General features: G+C 36.7%; 2 protein-coding genes across 2 annotated transcripts in view; both read right to left on the bottom strand.

Annotated features, from left to right (window-relative positions):
• Positions 1-5: 5 nt before the first annotated feature.
• On the bottom strand, positions 6-11,136 carry LOC119837306 (rho GTPase-activating protein 26-like; the record flags this gene model as incomplete). The annotated part of the gene is made up of 5 exons (XM_038362824.1): positions 10,755-11,136; positions 8,079-8,236; positions 1,052-1,123; positions 383-484; positions 6-233 (listed from the first exon to the last, which is right to left on the bottom strand). Coding segments are annotated over exons 1-5 (720 nt in total), but the record flags the coding sequence as incomplete, so codon positions are not given.
• The window catches only part of LOC119837305 (hamartin-like), a 4,775-nt gene continuing 4,149 nt past the window's right edge, over positions 10,931-11,556 (bottom strand). The window contains exon 4 of the mRNA XM_038362823.1: positions 10,931-10,956. Coding sequence (XP_038218751.1) covers positions 10,931-10,956 — 26 coding nt within the window. The remainder of the gene's footprint in view (positions 10,957-11,556) is intronic.

Raw genomic sequence — 11,556 nt, 5'->3', positions numbered from 1 at the left:
CATGGGTGCGCACTCACACGCTGGATGCGCAGCTGCAGATCGCGCACAAGCGGCTCGGCGTCGTGGTGCACGTCGTGCGCGGTGTGATGGAAGGTCCACCAGCCGAACACGAAGCCGAGCAGCGTCTCCACAAGCTCGAACTTCTCGCGCTCCTGCACGGCCTGCAGCTGGAACACGTACTCGAGCGACGCCTGGCAGAAGTCGCGCTCCGCCATCTCCATCGCCGCGTCCGCCTGTAAATGACCACGGTTAGCCAATCCTTGGTAGACTCCCCTATCTCTTGCCTTAGCTTTATTTATGGGGATCGATAGCGCTAAACTTTTTGTAACAATTTGTAACTAATGTAACTATGATCACTTATTTAAAAATTATATACAATTACCTCTTGGAAAACATTCTCTTGTTTTTTGGTGGACAGCGATAAGGTCCGCTCCTGACTCTGGCAAAATTTGGCAGTCTTCTTGTCGAATTTCTTCTTTCCCTCCTGAAACCATCGTCACTTTTTATTTTTATTCTCAATATAGAACAAGATGCGTACATAATTTGTGACTGCACACATATAAAAATATTTTATTGAAAACCTTCAAACTGAGTTGACAAGTTTATTTTTCTCGCTCACTCGATAATTGGCGTGTTTCAAGCGAGTTGTTGTCATAGTTACTACTCTGACCTCGGGGCCGGATAGCAGAAATATATTATGTCACTAAAGAGTTATAATTCAATAAGATTATTCCATTATGCTAATGCACAATGCCAACTTTAAGTAAAATTACTCATCTAACTCTTTAAATAGAGTCGACTGAAATTGAGAGAGGGTATACAAGAAATGGAGTCAACAATTAGTGATCGTGATGGTCAAAATGTTTATCTACTATCTACGTTTTACTAAATTACTCTTCTAGTCAACTTTTTGCCCAAATATTGTCTGATAATGACCTATTTAATATTTGGTTTACATATCATTGGTCTGAGGTATGGTCGCGTCAACACCGACGCTTTCAACACTCAGTCTTTTTTATAAAGACGTAGTATGGAAGCTCGGAATGCTCACCTTGACAGCGCCGATGTGCTCCTTGCGGAACTTCTCCAGCGGCTGGATTATCTGCTCATGCGCTCGACCCAACTGGAATAGATCATTTTATTTCATTTATCAGCTGGTAAATTAACAACAATTAAACAAGCGCTATGAATGATAATTTTATTTGTTTTTTTATTTATTTGACGGAAACAAACGATGTGCTTTAATGCAAGATATTCATAATTGTTAAAAAAATCCAACAAAAAAATGAGCGGTAGACGTTTTTACATTTGTATTTGGGTTTTTAAATACGCTACATTTCGTTTGCTTAGTGCTACAATAATGTCTGATTAAATTAATTTCGCATTATATTGAAACTTTTACGTCATTTATTTACGATGTCGTAGCTAATGCATATTTAATAGTTTTAAGTTATTATTCTATATGTTGTAAATCAAAGCGATTACACATTTAGAACCAGGTTAAAACAGCTTGACGTCCTATAGTATGCATGACGTTGTTGTGTCCATATGTAAACATTGCAATGGAGAGATTTCATTGACACATGGGTGTAAAGGTTTTCTGCATTTGCATGCTGCGCGCCGCTCCGCTGACGACATCGCGTGACGCTTAGCGACTTGTAAATAAATTAGTAATCGCCTACTACTGTCAGTGAAATCAGAGGCGCATTTAATACGTTTACAAGCAAATATGTGTCAGTATTCAATATTTACGCTCAATGTATTATAATTACACTTAGGATTCAGATGTCTTTTACAGTACAGACTTATAATCCGGTGTGTTTCTAGTTAGCTTTCCATAATAATGATGATGTACATGTGACATTTTGTGTAACAACGTAACTACTTTATAATATATTTCAAGTCGGTAGGTCTGTGTGATGTAGGTACTGTCACGGTAACGTTATGTAGTCTGAAATGCAGGTATTAACCTACTTGAGGATAGAGCAATATCGTATTTCAAAGTACCAACATATCTTGATACTTATAAGTCTTATAATACTCATGTCCATATTTTTTTACTCTAATTTTGTGAAAGTATCCAGAAATTGTGATTCAACATAGTGTTTTTTATTGAGTGCATCATAATAAAAATGTTTATTCCATTATCATGAAAGTTGTGTTTCTATTGTTTTAGAGTTATTTATGAATCGGAAGTCTTACTTCGGTTAATAAAAGATTAAATTTAAAAGTATAATCGATCATATTGTATTACACTTCAAAGAAAAGCCCGTTTGAAATTTGAATCTACGCAGTTAAACCCTTGTTACAAAATTCCCATTAGTAAGGTGAACGCCGCATGCGCCCGCGCCGCGCGCCCGAACTTAATTGGAACAATTGATTACGAGACGGTGACTCATCGCCTGCGATGTTAGCCCGCGACATTTACACAGGACACCTCGTCAACTAATTTATCACTTTCACTTGTCAACTAAATGTCCGATTGTATTATGCTGTAAGGATAGCGAATTTATTTAAATGGTAATAGATTTCCATATTGACTAATACATTAATAAGCATATACATTCACAAAGTTTTTAGCACGATGCATGAAGCTGAGTGCAAAATGATCTGTGTCGGTTTTATAATTTCTAGATGTTGGTAGATTTCTAATACGGAAAGTATTGTATAAAGCGATATGGCAATGTTCGCGGTATTCAAGTGATAGCAGCGGCTAAGAGCGAGTGGCGAGGTGCGCGCCCGGCGGCGCAGCGCGGAGCCGCTGATAACAGCGCATGTGACTAATAACAATGAGCGACTCCCCTGTAACCCGCCACATCGGCCATCAATAAACAATTACACATTCGTAGTATACATTGTTTTATCAGTTATCCTTGAAAACATACATATTTTATTGTTTATTTAAATAAATTATGAAGCTTGGGATTGGGTCTACATATTTGGCTTTTTAGTAGCATTGCATATACTCGTATGTTTTGGATTATCTTTTGCCAGAGGCTGGAAAAGTGTCGGTTTACGATTATATAAATAAGATATTTACTTTATATATTACTAGCGGTCCGCCCCGGCCTCGCCCGTGGTACATATATAGCCTAAAGCCTTCCTCAATAAATGGGCTATCTAAAACTGAAGGAATTTTTCAAAACGGACCTGTAGTAGTTCCTGCGATTAGCGCGTTCAAACAAACAAACTCTTCAGCTTTATCATATTAGAATCGATTAAATTTTAAATATCATTATTGTATAATGAGTTCAAAATAAGCATTTTTGGTTTCGATTAAGTACTATTATATCATAGAGACTGTACTTCTCATTTCCACGGTGAGCAGGCAGCGCGGACGCAAGTTTCCATCGAAGTATTTTGCAAGCGCTGGTATTGTTTGACAACTACATATTTATATAACGATACGTGAATGAATAATAAATAGTTGAAATGAATGATAATGACATTCCGTCACGCACCGCACTGTGGCGTTGCATGGGTGTTGCAGCTCAGCATCGATACCCGTATCCATACTATATTATACTATATACTGTGCATACAATATGCGCTACTACTTTTATTAACAACAACATTATTTACAACACGTAACCCATAGACCGCACACTGAAGGTATAGACATTGATTACTCACATTTTTTACGTACTCGAACTTGACTATGAATTAATTTATCTCTTCACTGAAAAACAATCTTCATGTGCTTATATAGCATAGCTTATAGATATAAAATAAAATAGTTAGAAAATCGTTATATTTTTTGTGTTGCAATCGATATGCGGTTTGCGATTTTGTATAACTCATATTATATTCGATTCAAAACACAAAACTTGTTGTTTGTCATCTATGTGAAGGTCACGCAATGAACACGTATGTGTGCCGTAGATAAGTTCAAACAAAGGACAAGGTTCTATTGAGGTCTCTCACTGGAGTCAATAATAGAGCAAACGTGACCCAGAAACAATAACTCGGTTATTTTACAAAGAACAAATACAAATAAGTATTATGGACCAATTATCCGGGCTGGTTTCTAAAAAGTTATAAGTACTGATGTTTTAAATCCGCAATTCTTCACTATGAACTTACAGCGAAACGTCGATGTGATTACGAAGAGTACTTTTGCTCGCTCACTATACATTTATAATATGATAAGGTACACAGCATACAGGACAGGCCGTGTAAGTAAGCCGGTGACGCAAGCGCGGGGCACGTACGGCACGCGCCGCTACTTAGCCGTATGCGCTCAATTAATGCGCTGCCCATAACGATGTTTTATTGATACTAATATAGCTTCCTATTGTCATTCAACTCGGGTACGGAGTTCAACGTCATCGTGTTTGATTTCAAGGGATTTGCACACGAACCAGCAACATTCGACACGTCACAGCAATTAGTTTAGAATTGGGTGATCAGATTAATTATCTAATTGACATAGAATTACATAATGTAGTGGAGGACGATTTTCGTGTATAAAAAATGTAAATAACTGAATACATACATTAAAAGTTAACCTTTCAAATACAGAATAATGATTTGAATGTTTTAAAATATTCATCAACAGTCGACTTCTACACTGATCTGTGCAATGTCTCCAAATGAGGTAAGATTACGACGTGAGTTACGTGCTCCGTTATCTAATCAACATCCGAGCTCCGAGCCTCGGCAGGAAGCTGTTCTATAGTGTGAGATTCCACTAAACTTTCTGATAAAAAAATAAAATAAAAGAAAACAGAAAGTAGCGACCGTCGTGGTGGAGCCAAACGTAGACATTACTTAGTTACAAAACTTGACACATGCCAGACAGATGGAGCTGATGTTCGTAGTTACTTTCCTTTTACTGAAATGTGGCTTTTGTAATGTCTCTAACTCTATATCTATATGGACTCTATACCTATATGTTATTCCAGTTGTCCAGCTGTCTACGTACCAAATTTCATTGCAATCGGTTCAGTAGTCTTTGCTTGAAAGAGCAACAAACACAAACAAATCCTTATAAACTTTCGCATTTATAATATTAGTAGGATTTCTCGTGAAATAAACTATGTATTTTAAAATGTAAAAGAAGCAAACGGCAATCTGCAGTGAGCTCTCAGTATCCTTTAACTTTGTGTTTATAAAACAAAACGGTAGTTTTAAAGTATGTCTTGTACAAGTACTACACACAACTACTACACTCCTGTGAATTTTTCGACATCGTGATCGACATGCATAAAACTTTCGGTTAACAAGATTATGATATAAACAATAGTTCATGGCTACAGCTTTTTTTATCAAGCTATCTGCGTCAAGAGGTAACATACTACACATTATATAGGTTCAATTATAGTTCGGATATAAACATTGCAAACTAGGATACAGCGGTGATGAGCGATGAATAGCAGACGCGGTCGGGCGGCGCCGCAAGCCGGATGCGCGAACTAACGACTGTGAATTTCACGCCTTAGACCCTTTTTATTCGTGAGTTTTCCGCCTCGTCATCAAGTCGACTCCTTGTCATTATCGACACATAAACTGGTCTCTTCTCTAAATTTTTGTATGCCCATGTATTACGCCCACTAGTAGTCTAAGAAGCATTGCATTATAAATCGTTCAGATTTTCGGAGTAATATATTTTTATATTTTTACTAGCGGTGCGCTCCGGCTTCACTCGTTGTGCATATGTTACGTTTGTTTACGATTTCGATACTAAGGAATAACGTAGATTTTAACGTTTGAATAATTTTCAAAACCTTTTATATTATGATGTTAGATAAGGTTGAAAAATAACCATTTGTTATAATTACGTGCGTAATGCACATATCTCGACCGGACCGGCTACTGGATTGCTATCCCCACAAACCTAAGGTGCGGCATAAGCAATAACAGCTATGAAAATCAATATCAGTTTCTAGCTTTCCAATTAAGTTGTTAACACTTTCGTTTTCGACCCTTTCATATGCGCTTCAATCGCCGCTCTGTCCTCAGTATAACGCGAAGTATAATAGCGTATCCACACTCAACTGTACCGCCATAAGAGGCGTAGTGCCATAGCGCCAAGTGCGGCGGAGCGGCCATTCGTATGCGCGGCGCGGCCAGCGAAAGTGTTCCCGGCGGAAGGTCGTGGGAATCGTGCAAGGTTACAGGGCCTTTTGCGTGTACACTTTGTCACACTTTTAAATTGTATCAACCTTTTAGAGCGAATGACCTTGTGATTACTGACATTCCAGCGGATTTTAACTATGTTAAATTTCGTTTTTCACAAAGACCTAGAAATGTACAAGGTCAACTGCACATAATAATGCACTCTTCAGTGTCAAATTATTATGAAAAAGATTGTTTTTTTTTTCTGATCATGTGTTTACCTACCTTACTTTTAAAATACCCTAAAAGAGAGTATAAAACAGATGTAGAAGAATAGCAATACCATAGTTTAACAGTCATACTTAGACTGTGCAGAATATGACATACGCTCGTACAAATCATAAAAAATAACTTAAAAATACAAATTTATTTGAAACACTTTATAAGTGAGATTTTTTTATATGTTTGAATTTAAGTTTACATATAAGCGCTACGAAAGCGAAAGTCTTTATCGTCAATTCGTCCTCCATTCACGCAACATGTAGTGGAAATTGTCGTTATTTGTTGTTATATTAAGTTGTTATTTCTTCCAGAATAAGTTTATGTTCTCATGCGAGTGATAAAGAAAGTGTTATTATTTTCTGAAAGTAAATCGAGTATGACTTTTTCTGCAACCTAGAAACATCATTCAAAATTGTTAAAGCTCTACCGTAAATCAGTAAACAATTATGTTGCGATCGACGTTTGGCTAACGCTCGTGCTAATCTCTCCTTTAAATAAGTTTCGAAAGTTCGATTCAATTACTTGACGACATTAATAATAATCACATTTTCCCACATAAACAAATCTCATTAGTGCGGATTCCCGCGTCGGCGCGGGCGCGGGTGCGGGCGCCACTTTCCATCGCCCGCCGACCAGACGCTGGCTGCGTTCGCTACGTCGGTACATTTGACCTACTATCGATAAACCTTTAATGACTCATTAATGGCTTTTATCGGAAATCTTATCTACGAATGGCGAATACGTATTTATAAACGAATGCATATCTTTTTTTTATTTATTCGGTTCACAACATTATAATTTAAAGGTCTTCCTATTTTCCAACCGGCTACTAAGACGTGGAACTTCTATCTGAATGCGTGAGAGGAGTTCTGGACAGTCCACACAACCATGTATTAGTTTAAACAGAAATAAGACATCCAGACCCTTACGACGAATACTCAAAGGTCTCATTTTGTAATAAGTTTTATTGTGGTAGTCGAGCACGCTTCGGCACGAATTGGGCCAGCTCGCACCGGGGAAGTACCACACCCCACAGAAAACCGGCGTGAAATAGTGGCATGCCACTGTGTTTCGTACGGTGAGTGGGGGAGCCGGAGGCCCGTTTCCTTTTCCTCACCCATCCCAGTCCATTCCTTCTTTCCAGTCGTTAATCCTTTCCTTTTCCCTTACTCCATAAAAGCGGGCAGCGCATTCACAGAGGTACTTACTACCTTTGCGAATGTTTATGGGCGGTGGTGATCGCTTACCATCAGGCGAACCACCATCTCAGCTGCCCGCTATGACATAATAAAAAAAAAAATAATAAGACAATCTTAGATTGACTTCAAGGGTTTTCATTTACACTTAATACATATACATAAATACTAGCTGCACCCGGCAAACGCTGTTCTGCCTTACTCTTATCGTTAGTGGTATGAAAAATAGATGTTAGCCGATTCTCAGACCTACCCAATATGCTTATCAAATTTCAGAGGAATCGGTCAAGCCGTTTCGGAGGAGTATAGAGACTAACATTGTGACACGAGAATTTTATATATAAGATGAGTTGGAGTTTGAATGTTTTTAAAGTTTATCATATTTTGAACATAACATCAATAACTACGATACTAATAACCCTCTAATTTGTTCGATCGTGTCCCCAATTCGCTACCAAGTGGCAAGTCACAAGTCAGTCTCACAGCTGAGACGCGCCGACTTGTACACAAAGCGTGGCTGTGTGCGGCGGCAGGGCGACTCACCATGCGGTCGCGCTCGTCCTCGATGGTGCGGATGAGGTGCGCGAAGTGCTGCAGCGAGTGGCTGATGACGCGCTCGTCCTCCGTCATGGACGCGCCGATACACGCGAACTCGAACTGCTCCATGCTGCTTGCCAGCGCCAGCTGCGCCGCGCCCAGCCCTGCACCGTAACAAATGTGTCGTTTACATAGCATTTATATGTACTAACTAGCTGACCCGGCAAACGCTGTTCAGCCTTACCGATATGCATACAAAATTTCACAATTGGTAGAGCCGTTTTGCAGGAGTATAAGAACGAACATTGTGGCATGAGAATTTTATCACGCCCTTACCTCGAAGCCATAGAGATCTAAGTGTTATTAGGTTGACTGGGGGCGGGGAAAATGACATATAATACCTGAATGTTGACAAAAATCAAATCATAACTGAAGTGAAAGGAGAATGATGACTGTAGAAGTATCAGAGAGTGATTATTAGGTGGTTATTTGGTCCATATGCTGCTATATTTATACTTTGCACAAATAATATAAAAATAAAAACTTTATAAGTTCCTTTGTGAGTGTTGCAGATAGGAATGTTTTTATCACATTTTCCTGGTTTTGAAATATGATGCTATGAGTGACTTTATTCATGTAATGGATATGAACAAAAAGTATTTGGTTAGACCCAGTTAGATTAATTATTGTGGAATATTATCTTATATTGCACAGCCTTCTCTCTCAATATATGCTCAATACATATTTTATAAGGCTAATAACATGTATTGTGAAACTTCTAAAAGGTTATGGTACATAAGCCTTCAGTTAAGTCATAAAATGAACGGTATTACAGCAAATTGTGTGTACATAAGTGTAGCATACCTTGAAGACTGATATGTTATCAGCAGTTTATCAATACCTTATCACCATAATATTGCTCAATCCTAATTACAATTATGTTGACAAAAAATATTATATTTGACATCAAAATTTATTAAAAAATACCTTCAAGATAAAAAATAAACAATATTAACAGGAAATCTATAAAGTATTGCATATTATAGTAGGCTAGAATAAAATATAATATTTTCATACTATTAAATACTTAGTAGGTTAATGTCAGCTTTGGTACCTCAAATTCATTCATGGATATGTATTTGATGAATAATGGATGACCTTATTAGAAGCAAACCAATTTATAATGTTTGTTAGAGTTATTGCTCCAATTGGTAAAGTCATTTGTAAGGAATGTGATTCTATCTACACCCTATTTGATTAGAATAGATAACTAAGCACCACATAAAGAATTTAATCAGGCATGTTTTTATACATTGTTTCATTTTAATATCTACGGTGAGAAAATAATTTATTTTGCATTTCATTCTCTTTTTATGAGGAGTATGTTTTATACCTGTTAATGTTAAGTCTATTAAACATATAGCCAATTAGTTATTGATTAATAACATAAGCATACAGCTTTATGCAGACAATATAGATACTAAAATAATTACAGTAAAATTCATTCATGTTAAGAGCAATAAAAATGTTTACATGTAAATGTGATTGCTGATGTTTACTATACATTAGCATATAATTATATATAACTAGCATATATATATTTGAATTAATGTGTAGTGCATGTATGTAGGAGCGATAAGCATTACCTAATATATGAGATGTGTTGGTGTCAGTTATGGACAGTCGACCAGATGTGACTCATTCACACACTGTCAATTCTGGTTCACTCACACCACTGTTTTATTGTAAACTCTGTTAGACTATTCAATAACCACTATTTCTGATACCATTTAATAATTAATTCATCTTTTACAATACATACTGGTTTTAAATTTTATTATGAGATTTGATGGCTACTGTTCTTTTATTCATGGCTACTTTATTATTTATCTTTTTTTTTTTTAATAATCATTTGTAAGTTAATAAATATAAGCCAATTAACCAAAATTCTATTTTACATCAGAGCTATTGTATCAGATAGAATGTAATTATAAGATAAAAAATATACAAAGGTGTTGTCTGTATATTACAGGCAATTACACATAAATTAATCAAGAAATACACTGGCACACATTTAACTAAATGCAGTCATGCTGGGTGAATAGCTGACAACCAGCTGATGCATGAAGCACATTCTTTTAATGATTTATTGAGTGTAATTTCATTCAGACTGGATTTTGGAATCTGAATTATAGTAGGTATTCTGATTTACACAATCCACCACATTTTCATAAATATATTTTTAAAGTATTATTGTTTGTTGATAACAAAAATCATGTAGACAGACCAGGGAACAGTTTGTAAGCAATCATTGTGGGAATTACATGATACTTTCAATAGCAAATAACCCACTTATGTGCTCCAAGGTTACATAATGTCAAGCACAGCCAGCAGCATTGTGTGCACTTGTCACTGCAATCAACCAATCACCACAATACTGAATACACTCAATTATTTACTTAATTTATGTGAGATACTTGCCATTTATAATAGGATCGACTCGCACCAATTCATATTAAGCTTATAAATTATATGAATTTTCTCAAAGAATAGTTATAAATTTTGAGTTAGCTATAAAAATAAAAAATCAGTGTGTAAATGTAGACATAATTTTGATTAGGTCAGAAATATTTCCTAGCAGGTCGTTTACGTGTTATGTATATAAGGAAGTGTCGAACTCACGTTTGGCCGCTTGGACGACATCCTTGACCTCCTTGATGAGTCGTTTGATCTGCTGGCTGGTGCGCTCGAGCTCCTTCTCGTGCCTTTGCAGGTTTTCGCGGAAGTGCGGGCTATCCTGAAGGCACTCGGTGAACTCCAGCGGCTGCAGACCCACGCCCATCCTTGTACCTTCGTCCTCACTGCACTGCGATATCACTTTCACCTTAACATAAACACCATCGCTCTACAAACACCCACTATCGAAACAAGACACAACACGTTTCTTTAAATACTGTTATCAAAACTTAACTACACTACAGTAAAGTTAATAAAAAAGCGAACACAGTATTTTGGTTTCAGAACATTGTTCAAAGAGCGATGCTCAACGTTCAGACTTCAGACTTGTACTATTGACGCGTAGCTGTCATTATGTTACGAAATACAAATCGGGTGAACTGTCAAATTAGAATGTTACCAACTACAATAAAACTAATTAATAAAACCGTGATAAAATACTTCTTATCACAAAAAAAAGAATATGTGTTACAAAGTTCAAAAACATTTAGATTAGTAAAAGAAGAAGAGTAAAAACACTTAGAAGAGTAAAAAAACAGAAATATTTTGTACCTGTAGTCACAATAACATTTAACTACCCTAGCTTCAACTTATTATTTATGATTATTTGACTAAATTATGACGAAAGTGCTGAAATTTGTTTTCTTTATTTAGGATAACAGACAGTAGAACATAGAAGAAAAACTTAATCCAAATACTATTGTAACTGCGCAATCAACAACATTATCCACAAAACAATTACACATAT

The sequence above is a fragment of the Zerene cesonia genome, chromosome 27, assembly GCF_012273895.1.
Source record: "Zerene cesonia ecotype Mississippi chromosome 27, Zerene_cesonia_1.1, whole genome shotgun sequence".
Classification (NCBI taxonomy): domain Eukaryota; kingdom Metazoa; phylum Arthropoda; class Insecta; order Lepidoptera; family Pieridae; genus Zerene; species Zerene cesonia.
This window is presented reverse-complemented; position numbering and strand designations above follow the sequence as displayed.